This window comes from Liolophura sinensis, chromosome 1, assembly GCF_032854445.1.
Source record: "Liolophura sinensis isolate JHLJ2023 chromosome 1, CUHK_Ljap_v2, whole genome shotgun sequence".
Classification (NCBI taxonomy): domain Eukaryota; kingdom Metazoa; phylum Mollusca; class Polyplacophora; order Chitonida; family Chitonidae; genus Liolophura; species Liolophura sinensis.
The window spans coordinates 19,726,628-19,744,954 of NC_088295.1; the positions used below are offsets into that span (position 1 = coordinate 19,726,628).

Consider the following 18,327-nt stretch of genomic DNA (forward strand, 5'->3'; position numbering starts at 1 on the left):
AAATATATATATATATAATTACTTTAAATTATTAGATTGTGTTAGTCTTACGTTTTTAATGTTTGTAATGTAGGTGTGCATAGCTACCAAACAGCCATGAATTTTTCGTCGCATGTGGAGACTATATTGTGTACTCTATGTATATACAGGTAATATGTTATTTCTGACCTTGTGTGTGTGTGCCTGTGTCTGTAGCTTGGGGATGAGATGCACAAGTCCCTGGAGGGCAGCCTGGACCTGGAGGAGACCGAGTTCATCAGCAGCTCAGCACTACATTTTAACACAAACCTTTTTGAGCTTTACCTTGCTCTCCAGGAGTTCTGCCGGTTTAAGGAGTCTCTCCCTCAAAAGTAAGTAAACCCAAAGGAATAAGGATTTTTTAAAAAATGTATTCATTTTGAAAACAAAAATTATATTTTGGTTCAAAGAGCAATTAGTGAAATAATAAGGTTGTTAGAATTTTCATGAATGAAAAAAGGTATAGGCTACAAAATGTGGTAATAGTATCTCATTCAAAGATGGTAGATGTACATGTTTCAAATTTGTGGAGTTTCTTTATGTTGATGCAGACTCATTCTGTTCATATTGTGAATGTATTGAATGTTCTAAATTTCTCCTCTTTGCAGCGAGTGGAGATCTTTGACCATCACACAGTATTATGAATGGTTCCGGTTTGCTGTACAGAAATGGCTGGCTGTGGCCAAACACAAGTCCTTAAAACGTATCAAAAAAGCTGTGGAACTAGACAAGGTAAGCTGTTCCAGGCCTGCTCACCCCATTACTCTCAGTAATTCAATCTGATTGACCTTCACAAAGCAAAAATCATTCCATAAAACATGAAAGTTTTTGACCATTTTTTTTTTCTTCTTCCATTTGTTTGCTAATGATCTGCGTACTTGTCTTCTTTTCTAACCATGAAGGGAGAAGTGGTAAGTTCGGACCTCTAGGTCGAGGGCGCTTCACTGGGCACTGGGCACTTATCTGTGATGGTTATAGCAATGCTGTGTCTTCACACCTGCCTGTTACGCTGTGCACATCAGTACTTGTGTGTGCTGTGTTTGACGCACATCACCCACCCCTGCTTCTACATAGCACATGCAGATCGCTTGTCCCTACACATCCCCTCTTTTTAAATGCAGGTATATTTTTGCATCTAAACCTTCTGGTGACACCTAGCCAGCAAAGCTCCACAATGAAGATTCTTCATGTATTTATTTGATTGTTTAATGCAATACTCAAGAATTTTCCACTTAAATGACGGTGGTTAGTTTTAAAGATGGAGTGGCCAGCGACCTATTGCAAGATACTGATATGCGCACCATATTGGTGAAAGACAGGTGACAATCTTCAGCGAGCAATAGACTGACTGAACAGCCACACGATTCTTGTCAATCGCTTATTGTTAGCTTACCAAGCCCCTCGAGCAGTGGAAGCAGGGGAAAATATGAATTCTGTCCATGGCTGAGTTTGTTCCTGAGTCTTATAACGTCCTAGTGATTGACACGGAAGTTCTCAGGCACTGTCCACTTCCAAGATCTTCTCATGTACTTACTACAATGTACTGCAATGCATTTACACACTCACCAAGGGTTACATGTCATCTTCCTGTTAGTTGCTATTGGGCTTATGTTTATATAGTATTGATCAAATCTCACACAAAGATGCAAGCTATAACCTCATCCCTTTAAGCATTGATTATAATACTTTTGGAAGTTGTGAAATGTTTAGTGTTGAATATACATGTATATACATTTTAACCCATGATTCGCCCTGTGTTGGTGATATAACAACACTGATATAAATTTTCAATATTCCACACGTTATATAAATAAACCGAACTTTTGATCGGTCACCCGAATTTTCATTGACAAATGAAAAAGTACAACTGCATACCAGACTACTGCTATTGTTTGTTGCTTTGGGAAAAAAAACCAGGGTAGCGATCACTTACTACACCATGACAGCAGTTTCCTGGTACCAAAGGGTTAACTTTTTTGGACACTGAAAAGACATAAAATTCTCATATCCTCATGAAATGTGAACAAGAGCAAAGGTTGGTGAAAGGAAATGAACTGCTTGATGTTGTAAGCCTAAAATAAGGTGGTCAGAAACACAAGTTCACCTGTCATTCAACAACAGTAGCATGCCTTGATATCAGATTTTCTCAAAATTAAACACCTGCAAACTTACCTTACCACTTTGTAGAGCACCAAAGAGTTGTCTCGTGTGTATGAACTGGTCTGCAACGGATGTACCTCAATATTATTCTTAGATTTAGTCCATTGTATTGGCCACATCGAAAACAATAATTGGCCCCATGTACTGTGACTTATTCATTCAATGTCATGTCTACCATGACGTAAAAAGTCCAAAACAGAACCAAAATCAGTCGCTTTGAATCATGTTAGATACTGTTTTCTTGCATTCTTCAAGTTTCAGTATGGTTAGTAAGACCAGTATGTAAGTTTTGAGGTGAATAGTTTGCGTTAAAGGCCTACATTTTAGTATTTTGTTCAGTATGATTTTCGAAATCCCTGCTCCACGCACCCTGCTAGTCATTGCATGGTGTCACTTATCACAGAGATATGACCTAGATGTAGATCAGATTTAGGTCACAATTTTGGAATCAAATGTTTCAGTTATGAATGCTGATATATTCGAAAAAAAAATAAAATCTCGTCATCTTATCGCACACTAATGAACTGTGTTATGTTTCTTGTTCTCAGAAATCACAGATTTCCTCAATTTTCTGTAGAACTATATTTAGTGAAATCTGTGGTTCAATCCCAACCATTTCACATGTATCAATGCCAGTATGCATCTCATTTACGTACTTGTCAAGACAAGCAGACAATGTCTTCTCTATGAACCACCTAAAACCGCTCAAATTAAATAAGGGATAAATAGGATTTGCAATATGTAACCCATTATATCAGATTTATTAAACTTGTGATGTAATTTTCATTTGTTCCTCGCCTCGGAACAAATGAAAATTACACCCCTCGTTTAATACATTTGATATAATGAGTCACTCATTGCATATCCTCTATTTGTGGCAACATTCAGGAACTGTCACATTGTGTTATCGTAAGCTTCATCACATCAGGGGAATATTGCTCAGCTTTGATGTATTAAAAATTGAAATTCAAAAACAGTTTCAACTGTTTTCTAGGACAATGGCCCTTTCTAGACACTACATGGGTTTTGAGATTTGAGATTTGCCACGACAGAGTGACATCCCTTTGTGATGCTACCTCATCGCATATGGTGTGGGATCTGCCAATTTTAACGTGAGGTCGGAATTTAGAAAGCTAGTTAAAGGAGGATTAGATTGACCTTCTGAATTATTTTCTTGGGTGGGTTTGGCTTCTCAGTATTATAAATATAATGATATTCTGTGAGTAGTTTGATCTAAACATGAACACATGCTAAAGGATAGGGAGGTTAGCCTACCATACCGTAGTGGCAACTTTATTTTGAAATGGGACCTCACTCTGTTATAATAATGTAACTTGAAAACTACACAATTAAAATTTCACCCCCTCATAATTTTACTTCAAGACAAATGTGTCATATTTAAGTATCAAGTACCAAATACTAAGCATTATGACCAGGGTTTAGATTTTAGCGTAGGTCAGAAATGGCTTTGTTACTAGGATCATCTTGACTGTATATAGCATGGCCTACATATATTTATAGCGCTGGTGTTTATATTGGGATACATAAATAGAAATGAAAACAAACTGGTTGTTGATATTGCTGTGAAGGGTATATGGCCACATAGAAATGTGACACAGTGAGTTCAGTCTCAGAGTATGACACACTTGGTGTGGGATCGATGTCAGACATGTATCAATGTACCTGGAAGCCTCCTTTTATCCTCATAATAGATAAATTACAGCAAATATGTTAAACCAGGCTTTTATTAGTTTATACTTTTCACACATGTACATTATTGCATATCACTATATTTCACCTGTGCCCCACCTACCCCCCACCTTCTCTGTTGTTTGCTGAAGCACTCACATCAAAAGAAGCAGACTGACTTCTACCTGACATGTTGGTTTACCGTTTTTAAATGTGCTGTTAAATTAGTGGATGATTTCAAATTGTTTATAGGCACAAGAGATTAAGTTTTGAATGTTTTGGATTGTTTCCATGATGATTTAATGTTTATCAACAATGGTTATACACCGACTGCTGAGTCCTTAGCTTCCTCACCTGTGTACTTTGAATTCTGATCGGTAGTGTACGCTGATTTAATATATCATTTTTGTAATACTCAGATTTTAGTGTATGATCTATGTATCATAATTGATGTACCATATTATTTCAATATATTTAATATATATATATATATATATATATAATAAGTCTGTAATTTTGTAATTTGTCATTTATGTTGTTCCCTTGTTTTCTCTTTCATTGTTTTAGTAATGTTTAAATTTTTATTTTTGTACCAGGTGGCAGGATCAAATGACTCTGTCAAATACAGTACATCTGCTGTTGATGTCTGTAGCTGCTTTAACCAGGTGAGCTATGTTGACAGCTAGTCGACCATCATAGATAATAATGACACAAACATAACGATGAGATGACTTTTCCATTAACCAAAATTAACTAAATTGTTTGCTCAAAACAACAAAAAAAAAATACTCAGAAATGATCAGGAACAGTTTCTTACCATAGTCTATCCTGATGAGATGTATTTATTTAAACTGATATCCAAGGCAAATTGGGACTGTTAGTTTTCAAAGATCTGCTTGTTTATCATGTCCTGTGGGGTTTGTTTCTTTCAGATAGCAGAGTTTTGGAAACAGTTGTCCTGGCCTGCTGCTAACGGTGCTTTTACATATGTCTCCAAAGTCACAGAGGTGAGAGTTAGAGATTATTTAGAACAGTTATGTAAAACCTTGCTTGTTGTGTTCACGATGATCAGTTGGGGACATACTGTACCTATATAAGAAAGCTCAACCACACAGTTGCTGATGCTTTCTCAGGTTTATTTTAAGGCAAGAAAACCATCACTGGCAATGGTCATACCTGTGACAAATGCTCCTTCAACACTTGCTGTGGGTATGGCTGTTCAAAGAAAACAGTTTGTTGAGAGTTGTTCATGATTAAAAGAGTTACCCAACATTACCCAATTATTTTCACACTAAATATTCAACTTGTAATGTAACAACTTATTTTTTGGTTTGTGATGTCATGAATAAAAAGCCAATCAGTTAGGTTACCATATACATATTCGTGGACATGCTTCTCCAATTTACCTGTTGAAATAAAAGGGATGGTGCTGTTTTGATGAGACATTCTAAACCGTATCAAACATGACAGACTGTTTTGATTAGGCATTTCCCACTGTTCCAAGCATGACAGGTTGTTGTAAACCTGTGGTGACTTAATATTTATATTTAAATGACTTAATATAAAATGGGTTCATTTAGTGATGTAGATACTTTACATCTCTTCATTTGTACACAGGACATTTGTAATGGTGCAATGATTGGTATTGATAAAATGGGTTCATTTAGTGATGTAGGTACTTTACATCTCTTCATTTGTACACAGGACATTTGTAATGGTGCAGTGATTGGCATTGATAAAATGGATTCATTTAGTGATGTAGATACTTTACATCTCTTCATTTGTACACAGGACATTTGTAATGGTGCAATGATTGGTATTGATAAAATGGATTCATTTAGTGATGTAGATACTTTACATCTCTTCATTTGTACACAGGACATTTGTAATGGTACAATGATTGGCATTGATAAAATGGATTCATTTAGTGATGTAGATACTTTACATCTCTTCATTTGTACACAGGACATTTGTAATGGTACAATGATTGGCATTGATAAAATGGATTCATTTAGTGATGTAGATACTTTACATCTCTTCATTTGTACACAGGACATTTGTAATGGTGCAGTGATTGGTATTGATAAAATGGGTTCATTTAGTGATGTAGATACTTTACATCTCTTCATTTGTACACAGGACATTTGTAATGGTACAATGATTGGGTTCATTTAGTGATGTAGATACTTTACATCTCTTCATTTGTACACAGGACATTTGTAATGGTGCAGTGATTGGCATTGATAAAATGTGTTCATTTAGTGGTGTAGATACTTTACATCTCTTCATTTGTACACAGGACATTTGTGATGGTGCAATGATTGGTATTGATAAAATGGGTTCATTTAGTGATGTAGATACTTTACATCTCGTCATTTGTACACAGGACATTTGTAATGGTGCAGTGATTGGTATTGATAAAATGGGTTCATTTAGTGATGTAGATACTTTACATCTCGTCATTTGTACATCTCTTCATTTGTACACAGGACATTTGTAATGGTACAATGATTGGCATTGATAAAATGGGTTCATTTAGTGATGTAGGTACTTTACATCTCTTCATTTGTACACAGGACATTTGTAATGGTACAATGATTGGCATTGATAAAATGGATTCATTTAGTGATGTAGATACTTTACATCTCTTCATTTGTACACAGGACATTTGTAATGGTACAATGATTGGCATTGATAAAATGGATTCATTTAGTGATGTAGATACTTTACATCTCTTCATTTGTACACAGGACATTTGTAATGGTGCAGTGATTGGCACTGATAAAATGGGTTCATTTAGTGATGTAGGTACTTTACATCTCTTCATTTGTACACAGGACATTTGTAATGGTGCAATGATTGGTATTGATAAAATGGGTTCATTTAGTGATGTAGATACTTTACATCTCTTCATTTGTACACAGGACATTTGTAATGGTGCAGTGATTGGTATTGATAAAATGGGTTCATTTAGTGGTGTAGATACTTTACATCTCTTCATTTGTACACAGGACATTTGTGATGGTGCAGTGATTGGTATTGATAAAATGGGTTCATTTAGTGATGTAGATACTTTACATCTCTTCATTTGTACACAGGACATTTGTAATGGTGCAATGTTGTATGCTGACCTGGTCCACGAGAAGCTGAGAGACGCTGGTTACTATGACGAGGAGGGCCAGTTTGATGTCACTGAACAGGTACTGCATATGGAGCTTCCTCTGTATACTCTGTATTCACATGCATGTATTCCTGACTACAGTTTTATATATTTACAGTAGTGACATAGTTAAAACTGCTTTTTGTACCCCCTCAACTTCAGGGGGTGGGGTTGGGTGTCTGTGAGTCTCTCTGTTGACATAATTTTGTCCATGGATCTCCTCCCAAACTGCGCCGATTTTGATGAAACTTGCGACACATCTTGCGTATCACCTGAACTTTGCATGCTCAACTTTGAAGGTAATCAAGTAATTATTCTCAAAATTACCTGCATTTAGGACTATTCGTAATAGCATGTATTCAGATTTTGTCCATGCAACTCTTCCTACCTATTTCCAAGGAACTTAGCATACATCTTACCTATCATCTAAATTTTTGCATGCTTAACTTTAAGTACAACCGGGTTATTCATAATTACACCCATTCAGGTACTTAGTACAGTAATAGATTTTCCTGTACACAGATTTTGACCATGCAGCTCCTGCTGAAGTGTTGTACGCATTTCCCTGAAACTTTGTGCATATCTTTTATATCATAGATTAATAATAATGAAATTCTGATCATTTATTCTTGGAAATGTTGGGGGATGGAAGGGGGATATATTGGCATCCTAATTCTATTTGTTTTGTTTTTTTTCATTTTGTTTTTGTTTTATTTTTTTGTTAACCATAATTCATAGACAAGTTTGAAGTGTGAGTGAGTGAGTGGGTGTCTGAAGGAGGAGGCCTCAGGGAAGATCAGCAGGTTGTTGACTGAGTATATGAACTCTCTGTAAATAAAGTTTGTCAATCAATCAATCAATTGATCTACACAGATCTCTTGTAAAGATGTTCACTTAAAGGTAACAAACTCCTACCATGAAAAAGACATCAAAAATACTCCAACAGATATGTAACTAGGTATGATTATTTGTATATAAAAAGGCTTTACAAAGCTGAAAACCCAAAATCATTTTTAGTGTATATGTATGTGTATAATTGCGTTTGTTCTGTGTTTCAGCTGTGCATAACCATCAACAACATAGAACAGGTGAGACGAGCCCTGAAACCTCTGCCAGAAACCTTAGGTTATAGTGACATCCAGAAAAACATGGAGAAAAGCCACGGCGAAAAGGGCTTACGGCAGGTGAAGACAGCCTTACACAACATGCTGAGGAAGGCGGATGATGAGATGACCAGGAGAATCAAAAATGTGGTGGATCGTGTGGCCGATAAGGTGAACTGAATCACATATAGTTGATCACTGCTTAGGTGTTCTAAATTTCAAGCATACACAGAGACAGTTTCTCTACATTTAATAGCTTGCTTCATTCTGAAAATCTTTCATTTGGGCCCAAATGTGCCTGACATAGAATTGATTGTACAAATGCAAAAGAACTCTGGTTTTTAAAGTATCATTGATCTTAAATTACGTATAATATGTATATACTTTCTTCAATAATGTACAGCTTTATTATGTATATTATATACTTTTATAATAATAATGTCTAGTTTAATACAGTGTTGCCACTGCACTTCAGGGCATCATTCTGACATGGCTGTACATGTATCTTTCAGATGAGACCATACAGATATTAATACAGTGTTGCCACTGCACTTCAGGGCATCATTCTGACATAGCTGTACACGTATCTTTCAGATGAGACCAGATATTAATACACTGTTGCCACTGCACTTCAGGGCATCATTCTGACATGGCTGTACATGTATCTTTCAGATGAGACCATACAGATATTAATACAGTGTTGCCACTGCACTTCAGGGCATCATTCTGACATGGCTGTACACGTATCTTTCAGATGAGACCAGATATTAATACAGTGTTGCCACTGCACTTCAGGGCATCATTCTGACATGGCTGTACATGTATCTTTCAGATGTGACCAGATATTAATACAGTGTTGCCACTGCACTTCAGGGCATCATTCTGATATGGCTGTACGTATATCTTTCAGATGAGACCATGCAGATATTAATACAATGTTGCCACTGCACTTCATGGCATCATTCTGATATGGCTGTACATGTATCTTTCAGATGAGACCATGCAGATATTAATACAGTGTTGCCACTGCACTCCAGGGCATCATTCTGATATGGCTGTACATGTATCTTTCAGATGAGACCAGATATTAATACAGTGCTGCCACTGCACTTCAGGGCATCATTCTGACATGGCTGTACATGTATCTTTCAGATGAGACCATGCAGATATTAATACAGCGTTGCCACTGCACTTCAGGGCATCATTCTGATATGGCTGTACATGTATCTTTCAGATGAGACCATGCAGATATTAATACAGTGTTGCCACTGCACTTCAGGGCATCATTCTGACATGGCTGTACATGTATCTTTCAGATGAGACCAGATATTAATACAGTGTTGCCACTGCACTTCATGGCATCATTCTGACATGGCTGTACATGTATCTTTCAGATGAGACCATGCAGATATTAATACAGTGTTGCCACTGCACTTCAGGGCATCATTCTGACATGGCTGTACATGTATCTTTCAGATGTGACCAGATATTAATACAGTGCTGCCACTGCACTTCAGGGCATCATTCTGACATGGCTGTACATGTATCTTTCAGATGTGACCAGATATTAATACAGTGTTGCCACTGCACTCCAGCACATCATTCTGACATGGCTGTACATGTATCTTTCAGATGAGACCAGATATTAAGAAAGACGTTTTTCACCTGAATTGGGCTCCAGAATCTGTCCCGGCTGAAGATGTAAGTTCAAAGAATTGTACTTCAACAAAGGTCAGATTATTAAATTAATTATTTAAACTGAACTAAAAGTTGGTGTTTTTGCTCACTGATTTTCTCCTATGCAAAACTTATTTCAGTGCAATTCTGTTATACCTCTTTAGAAGGCTTTTCTGGAAAAAGTGATACATGTACTTGTGTATTGGTTTAAATTTATGTAACTATAAAGATATGTGCATTCTTTTTGTCTTCGCTGCAGGCTGTCGTTGACCTTATGGAGTATCTGGACAGTAACCTGCTGACCTTGAACAATAACCTTCTGAGGTCAAATTTTGACCGGATCCTGGAGTCCATCTGGGTGGAGGTGCTGGAAGAGTTCAAGGATGTGATGATCAAGGAGGAGCAGGTCAAAATTTTACCTGAGATTGTGTGTGTGTGAGGATGTGTGTTATTTGTGGGTGAGTGCAGATAGCACCTGAGGATATGTCTTATTTGTGTGTGATTGCAGATAGCACCTGAGGATGTGTGTTATTTGTGTGTGACTACAGATAGCACCTGGGGGTGTATGTTATTTGTTTGTGTTTACAGATATAGATAGCACCTGAGGATGTGTATTATCTTGTGGGATTACAGATAGCACCTGAGGATGGATGTCATCATATGTGATTACAGATAGCACCTGTGGATGTATATCATCATGTGTGATTACAGATAGCACCTGAGGATGTATGTTCTTGTGTTTGATTACAGATAGCACCTGAGGGTGTATGTTATTTGTTTGTGATTACAGATATTAACTAAGGATGTATATTATTTGTGTGTGATTACAGATAGCACCTGAGGATGTACACTGTATGTTATTGTGTGTGATTACAGATAGCACCTTAGGATGTATGTCATTGTATATGATTGCAGATAGCACCTGAGGATGTGTGTTATCTTGTGTGATTACAGATAGCACCTGAGGATGTGTGTTATCTCGTGTGATTACAGATAGCACCTGAGGATGTATGTTATTGTGTTTGATCACAGATAGCACCTGAGGATGCATGTTGTTGTGTTTGATCACAGATAGCACCTGAGGATGTATGTTATTTTGTGTGATTGCAGATAGCACCTGAGGATGTATGTTATTGTGTGTGATTACAGATAGCACCTGAGGATGTATGTTATTTGTTTGTGATTGCAGATAGCACCTGAGGGTGTATGTCATCATGTGTGATTACAGATAGTACCTGAGGATGCATGTTATTGTGTGTGATTACGGATAGCACCTGAGGATGTATGTTATTTATGTGTGATTGCAGATAGCACCTGAGGGTGTATGTCATCATGTGTGATTTCAGATAGCACCTGAGGATGTATGTCATCATGTGTGATTACAGATAGCACCTGAGGATGCATGTTATCTTGTGTGATTACAGAACGTACCTGAGGGTGCATGTTATTTTGTGTGATTACAGATAGCACCTGAGGACGTGTGTTATTTATGTGATTGCAGATAGCACCCGAGGATATGTGTTATGCATGTGATTACAGATAGCACCTGAGGATGTATGTTATTGTGTGTGATTACAGATAGCACCTGAGGATGTATGTTATTTGTTTGTGATTGCAGATAGCATCTGAGGGTGTATATCATCATGTGTGATTACAGATAGTACCTGCGGATGCATATTATTGTGTGTGATTACAGATAGCACCTGAGGATGTATGTTATTTATGTGTGATTGCAGATAGCACCTGAGAGTGTATGTCATCATGTGTGATTTCAGATAGCACCTGAGGATGAATGTTATTTGTGTGTGATAGCACCTGAGGATGTAAGTTATTTTGTGTGATTACAGGTAGCACCTGAGGATGTATGTTATTGTGTTTGATAACAGATAGCACCTGAGGATGTATGTTATTTTGTGTGATTACAGGTAGCATCTGAGGATGTATGTATTTTGTGTGATTCCAGATAGCACCTGAGGATGTGTGTTATTTGTGGATGATTACAGTTAGCGCCTGAGGATGTATGTCATCGTGTGTGATTATTGATAGCACCTGAGGATGTATGTCATCATGTGCCATTACAGATAGCACGTGAGAATGTATGTCATCATGTATGATTACAGATAGCACCTGAGGATGTGTGTTATTGCGCGTGATTACAGATAGCACCTGAGTATTCATGTTATTGTGTGTGATTACAGAGAGCACCTTAGGATGCATGTTATTGTGTGTGATTACAGATAGCACCTGAGGATGTATGTTATTGTGTGTGATAACAGATAGTACCTGAGGATGTATGTTATTGTGTGTGATAACAGATAGCACCTGAGGATGTATGTTATTTTTGTGTGATTACAGATAGCACCTGAGGATGTGTGTTATCTCGTGTGATTACAGATAGCACCTGAGGATGTATGTTATTGTATGTGATTACAGATAGCACCTGAGGGTGTATGTTGTTTGTCTGTGATTATAGATATTAATAGAGGGTGTATATTATTTGTGTGTGATTACAGATACAGATAGCACCTGAGGATGTGTGTTATTATGGGTGATTACAGATAGCACCTGAGGATGTATGTTATTGTGTGTGATTACAGATAGTACCTGAGGATATATGTTATTGTGTGTAATTACAGATAGCACCTGAGGATGTGTGTTTGCATGTGTGATTACAGAGAGCATCTGAAAATGTACAAGCATGTTATTTATGTATGATTGCTGAAAGCACCTGCAGGTGTGTGTTTGCATGTGTAATTACACACAAGTGCCTAAGAACATGTACAGTATGTTTTGTATGATTACAGAACGTACCGGAGGATGCATATTTTTGTGTATATTTACAAGAGGACACACCTGTATATATTATTCTGTATAATTACAGAGTACCTGCTGATGTACATGAACATGTGTGTTTTTGCATTTGATTACAGAAAGCACCTGCATTTTACTTAAGAATGTATGAAGCTCTGGGACTGCTGGTGGATTTCTTCCATGCTAATGAAAAAGGATTACCTGTACAAACCATAAAGTGTCCACAATACAGGGTATGTACATGTATGCTATCGCATGCTCTCCCTTCTGTATTCAGTTCAAATTTTAGTCAAGAAAACTTATCAGTGATTAGATCAGATGTTGTGGTAGTTCTACGTACATACTGCAGGGGTTCATAGAAGTCGTCTGGACAAGCCGGTATTCCGATTCCGTCGATTGAATAAAAGACTCAGTAATTGGTCATATTTATTCGATTTGAGGTTGTTTTTGAAAAGAAATATTCAAAATTTTACATAAACTCAGTTTGAACATATCAGTCACAACATCAATGTCGCCTGCTCCGGACAAACAAGACAATGCCACACTTTAGTCAATGTCACAACTATTCATAAATACAGAAAAAAAAAACAAATGAGATCTCAGCCGTAAATAAAACTGATCATTTAAGTCTCATTTCTGGTATGCCATTTTTTGTGATCAGTTCTTCCAAAGAAACCAAACGCCATGTGTAATGGTCCCGTCACACCTGTAAGCCAAAGTCCATTACACCTGTAATCCAAAGTCCGTCACAAGTCTGTCACACCTGCGATCCAAAGTCCATCACACCTGTAATCCACAGGTGTCACAAGTCCTTCACACCTGTAATCCAAAGTCCATCACACCTGTAATCCCAAGTCCTTCACACCTTTAATCCAAAGTCCGTCACAAGTCTGTCACACCTGCAATCCAAAGTCCATCACACCTGTAATCCCAAGTCCTTCACACCTGTAATCCAAAGTCCGTCACAAGTCTGTCACACCTGCAATCCAAAGTCCATCACACCTGTAATTCAAGGTCTCTCACAGCCAGGCTGTTCAGACAGTTTTCTATGCCGTCGGCCCCGCCGTGGAAGAGTATCTCAAGTTTCACGTAAAATATAGCAGTCTTGGCTGCTGAGCTGTGTATGGTTCAAATCTCAGTAAAGCCTTAACAAATGCTGTTTCACTGACAGAAGGGACGTCCACACTGTCACAGGTCTGAATTTCTTCTCCCTTCCTTCAAGATATCCGCCTCCCATGACAACTCATGGCATTAATTATATTCAGAAATTTCTGCAGCTCTGGCATTCATTGGACCACAAATCTATTGTTGGTTCACGAACATTGATATTCTGAAACCTAGTCATCTTCACAGTTCATTGGACGCTTCGCCGTGTCCCACATTTCTGTGTACCGTAAATCTGTGTATTTTTCGTTGACCACTGACTGATGAAAGTCATTTAAATCAAGTACCTAACAATATCCAAAGTTCAGTGAAGTTACCTGTTCGCGGTACGAGTTTACATGATACTCTTCATGATACTCCATATTGATTACATTAAAAAAAGCAATTTTTGGAATATATGAAATCAAACATGACACATTGTAGGCTTCTTTGATCTCTGCCCAATCGGTCCTCAGGAATGAATGGACCTACTTCAGCTTCTGATTGTTCTAGTTTGGCAATAGCGTGCCGATTGACTGCAAATGTGACAGGTTTCATGTGATTAGTACCCGTCAAATCAGACTTTGTTTTTACTGCTTTTGTAGATTGAAATCTTTGTTTATTTTGACAGTTAACGATAATATTTCAAGAGACTCTAGATAACGCACAGTGCATTCATCTGGATGCACTATTGGGAATGACAACCACATATTCCATAAGCCAATAAGGCATGGCCATTCTGTCTTACATTATTGAATATTTTTTAAAAGTGATGTCAAGTGACGACCAATTACTCATGTGAGTTAAGTCAATCTAGACTGATGCTCTGTATTGTAAGTGTTCTGGGCAGGTCTTCACACTTCACTGGACTGGTATCCTGAAATACATGTAACAGTAACTGCAATGTGTGCCGATTATCAATTTACAGTATCAACCAGGAGACCAGCTTGAGTTCATATGTAGGCAGGGACCGTTTCTTCAATCAGTGAAGTCTAGTAACACACAAAAATATTCAGTATTAGTGTCTTAAACTTAGTTTCAGGTGAAAAAAAAATCAATTTCGCTTAGAAAGTGGCAGTGAGTACATAGAAAAATGACTTCTGTGAACCCCTGTACTGTCATATGGACAGCGCATGTACTTGTTAGAGTGTTTTATATCTCTCAATAACGGTGTGGTTAAGGCAGCCTCAAATGAATTATTTTGTTTACCCTCAGGAGTTACGAGAACAGCTTGGCTTGCGGAGGATGGAAACCAGAGATCTGATAGAGAAATTCTACATGGAGAAGCTACAGGCTCAGGTGGGAATCTAGGAAAATATACAGCTGAATGCCTAAAGGATTTGCTCAGAGATGATAATACAAATATCAATTTTTGAACCACACAAATATGTTTTTCAATACCTTGTAATAAATAGTTGAAAACTGTAAGGAACTTTTTAGAACTTTCAGTGATATTAAAATATATAATATTGGCATCTTTCAATACATGTATCCTTTCTGTCCATTTCTGCATACAGAAAGAACTAGAGAAGACAGATTTTGGAGTGCTTACTGTGAGAGTCTCCTATAAATTTGATTCTCACACTTTACTGGTGGAGGGTAAGTTATAATACCAATGACGCAAACAATTTTCTGTTCAACTTTTTTATGAAATCATGCAAGCAGATCTTTTTGTTTTCCATCCACTTTTTCCAAAACATTTGTACATTTACTTTAAAATCAAGTTCTTGAAGATTAAGAGGAGAATTCAGTAGATTATAAGCCTGTTTCTTGTTTGATACTGAAATTCTTTTTTTCTATCTGTTTTGCAGTGGTTCATGCTCGAGATATTATTCCCCTGGATGCAAATGGTAAACCTTCTTGTTTCATTTATTTTGGCTTAATTTGTAGTACAGGTACTACAGTTTAAAGACATTTTTATGGTTTGTATTTTTCATGGATATGGGATTTATGCATGAGTGTGTAATGAAAGGGGTTTAATGTATTTTGCTAGAATTTTCACTTGTACAATGGTAGTCAGTTTTATGGGTGGAGGAAACCAGAGTGCTGGGGATAAACCACCAAACTCAAGCAAGTTACTTATAAACTCTCCCAACTGTGAAGAATATATATGCTACATGAGTGGAAGGCATTAAGTGGTCTTCAAAGAACATTAGACCGTCACCATACCTCATGAATCCAGGGAATGCACAAATTCACTAACCAGGGCTAGTATTGAGCCCCCCTTTGGTGTGTCTTACTGGTTGAAAAACAAGTGTTTTAACCATGATCATGGTCCTCTCCCTCCAAAAAAAATAATGTGGTTTATGATTTTGAACAATACACATACATGTAACAGGTGTAAATATTCTCAGTTTGAGTTTTTGTTTTGTTCGCAGGGCTCAGCGATCCATTTGTCCTTATTCAGCTCTGTCCTGAACACATCTTCCCAGGGGTCCAGATACAACAAACCAAAGTCATTAAGAAAACCCTCAACCCAGACTTTGACGAGAGATTTGAATTGTAAGTGTTTAGATCTGAACTGCTGAAGAGCAGACTGTGTGTGTGATTTGTTTATGTTACAATTGGTGTTTTTTTTTTTTTTTAAACTAAAGTTTCATATGATGGCCATCTATGAAGACTGGAGTTACAGTGTGTGCCACATTTATTATATATGAAAGGGATATTTACTGCTTCCTGCTGTGACTCATACACGTGTGTCAGATCGATATAAAAAATTCCTGCTGACATTTGTTACTGGTCATAATTCTACTTCCTGTAGCATGGTGTGTGAGTGCAGGCTTATTCTTCTTGTAATAATTTGATCGATCCACTTCCTGTAGTGTCAGCGCTGTGTGTTGTTCTGCTTGTCATGGTTCGACTTTTCTATTGTTCTCAGTTCCATTCATCCTGACCAGTGTGCATTCCACGGGTCCTGTATTGTCTTCACTGTCATGGATCATGATATCATGTTCCAAAATGACTTTGCTGGGGAGGCATTTTTATCACTGCGGGAAATCCCAGGCGTGGACGGCGAGGAAGTGACTGGTTATGATGCTCTTCATGAAATACAGCTTCCTCTTGCACAGCCCAAACATAAAGGTATATCCATGTTATAGCAAACACCACTTCCCCTTTGCACAACCCAAACACAAAGGTATCTCAGGTAGTGTTAGACCAAATACAGCTTCTTTTTTCACAGCCCAAACACAAAGGTATATCCATGTTATAACAAACACAGCTTCCCTCGCACAACCCAAACACAAAGGTATCTCAGGTAGTGTTAGACCAAATACAGATTCTTTTTTCACAGCCCAAACACAAAGGTATATCCATGTTATAACAAACACAGCTTCCCCTCACACAACCCAAACACAAAGGTATCTCAGGTAGTGTTAGACCAAATACAGCTTCTTTTTTCACAGCCCAAACACAAAGGTATATCCATGTTATAACAAACACAGCTTCCCCTCACACAACCCAAACACAAAGGTATCTCAGGTAGTGTTAGACCAAATACAGCTTCTTATTTCACAGCCCAAACACAAAGGTATATCCATGTTATAACAAACACAGCTTTCCCTTTGCACAACCCAAACACAAAGGTATCTCAGGTAGTGTTAGACCAAATACAGCTTCTTTTTTTCATAGCCCAAACACAAAGGTATATCCATGTTATAACAAACACAGCTTCCCCTTTGCACATCCCAAACACAAAGGTATCTCAGGTAGTGTTAGACCAAATACAGCTTCTTTTTTCACAGCCCAAACACAAAGGTATATCCATGTTATAACAAACACAGCTTCCCCTTGCACAACCCAAACACAGAGGTATCTCAGGTAGTGTTAGACCAAATACAGCTTCTTATTTCACAGCCCAAACACAAAGGTATATCCATGTTATAACAAACACCACTTCCCCTTTGCACAACCGAAACACAAAGGTATCTCAGGTAGTGTTAGACCAACTACAGCTTCTTATTTCACAGCCCAAACACAAAGGTACCTCTATGTTATAACAAACACAGCTTCCCCTTTGCACAACCCAAACACAAAGGTATCTCAGGTAGTGTTAGACCAACTACAGCTTCTTATTTCACAGCCCAAACACAAAGGTACCTCTATGTTATAACAAACACAGCTTCCCCTTTGCACAACCCAAACACAAAGGTATCTCAGGTAGTGTTAGACCAACTACAGCTTCTTATTTCACAGCCCAAACACAAAGGTATATCCATGTTATAACAAACACAGCTTCCCCTTTGCACAACCCAAACACAAAGGTATCTCAGGTAGTGTTAGACCAAATACAGCTTCTTATTTCACAGCCCAAACACAAAGGTATATCCATGTTATAACAAACACAGCTTCCCCTTTGCACAACCCAAACACAAAGGTATCTCAGGTAGTGTTAGACCAAATACAGCTTCTTTTTTCACAGCCCAAACACAAAGGTATATCCATGTTATAACAAACACAGCTTTCCCTTTGCACAACCCAAACACAAAGGTATCTCAGGTAGTCTTAGACCAAATACAGCTTCTTATTTCACAGCCCAAACACAAAGGTATATCCATGTTATAACAA

At 37.7% G+C, this 18,327-nt stretch overlaps 1 protein-coding gene across 1 annotated transcript in view; it reads left to right on the forward strand.

Moving 5' to 3' along the window:
* LOC135481033 (BAI1-associated protein 3-like) overlaps positions 1 to 18,327 on the forward strand; it is a 110,636-nt gene that overhangs the window by 90,235 nt on the left and 2,074 nt on the right. Inside the window, exons 19-32 of the mRNA XM_064760967.1 lie at positions 196 to 350; positions 627 to 750; positions 4,464 to 4,532; positions 4,800 to 4,874; positions 6,966 to 7,067; positions 8,086 to 8,301; positions 9,763 to 9,831; positions 10,067 to 10,213; positions 12,738 to 12,851; positions 14,977 to 15,060; positions 15,279 to 15,360; positions 15,573 to 15,611; positions 16,140 to 16,263; positions 16,640 to 16,842. Coding sequence (XP_064617037.1) covers positions 196 to 350; positions 627 to 750; positions 4,464 to 4,532; positions 4,800 to 4,874; positions 6,966 to 7,067; positions 8,086 to 8,301; positions 9,763 to 9,831; positions 10,067 to 10,213; positions 12,738 to 12,851; positions 14,977 to 15,060; positions 15,279 to 15,360; positions 15,573 to 15,611; positions 16,140 to 16,263; positions 16,640 to 16,842 — 1,603 coding nt within the window. The remainder of the gene's footprint in view (positions 1 to 195; positions 351 to 626; positions 751 to 4,463; positions 4,533 to 4,799; positions 4,875 to 6,965; positions 7,068 to 8,085; positions 8,302 to 9,762; positions 9,832 to 10,066; positions 10,214 to 12,737; positions 12,852 to 14,976; positions 15,061 to 15,278; positions 15,361 to 15,572; positions 15,612 to 16,139; positions 16,264 to 16,639; positions 16,843 to 18,327) is intronic.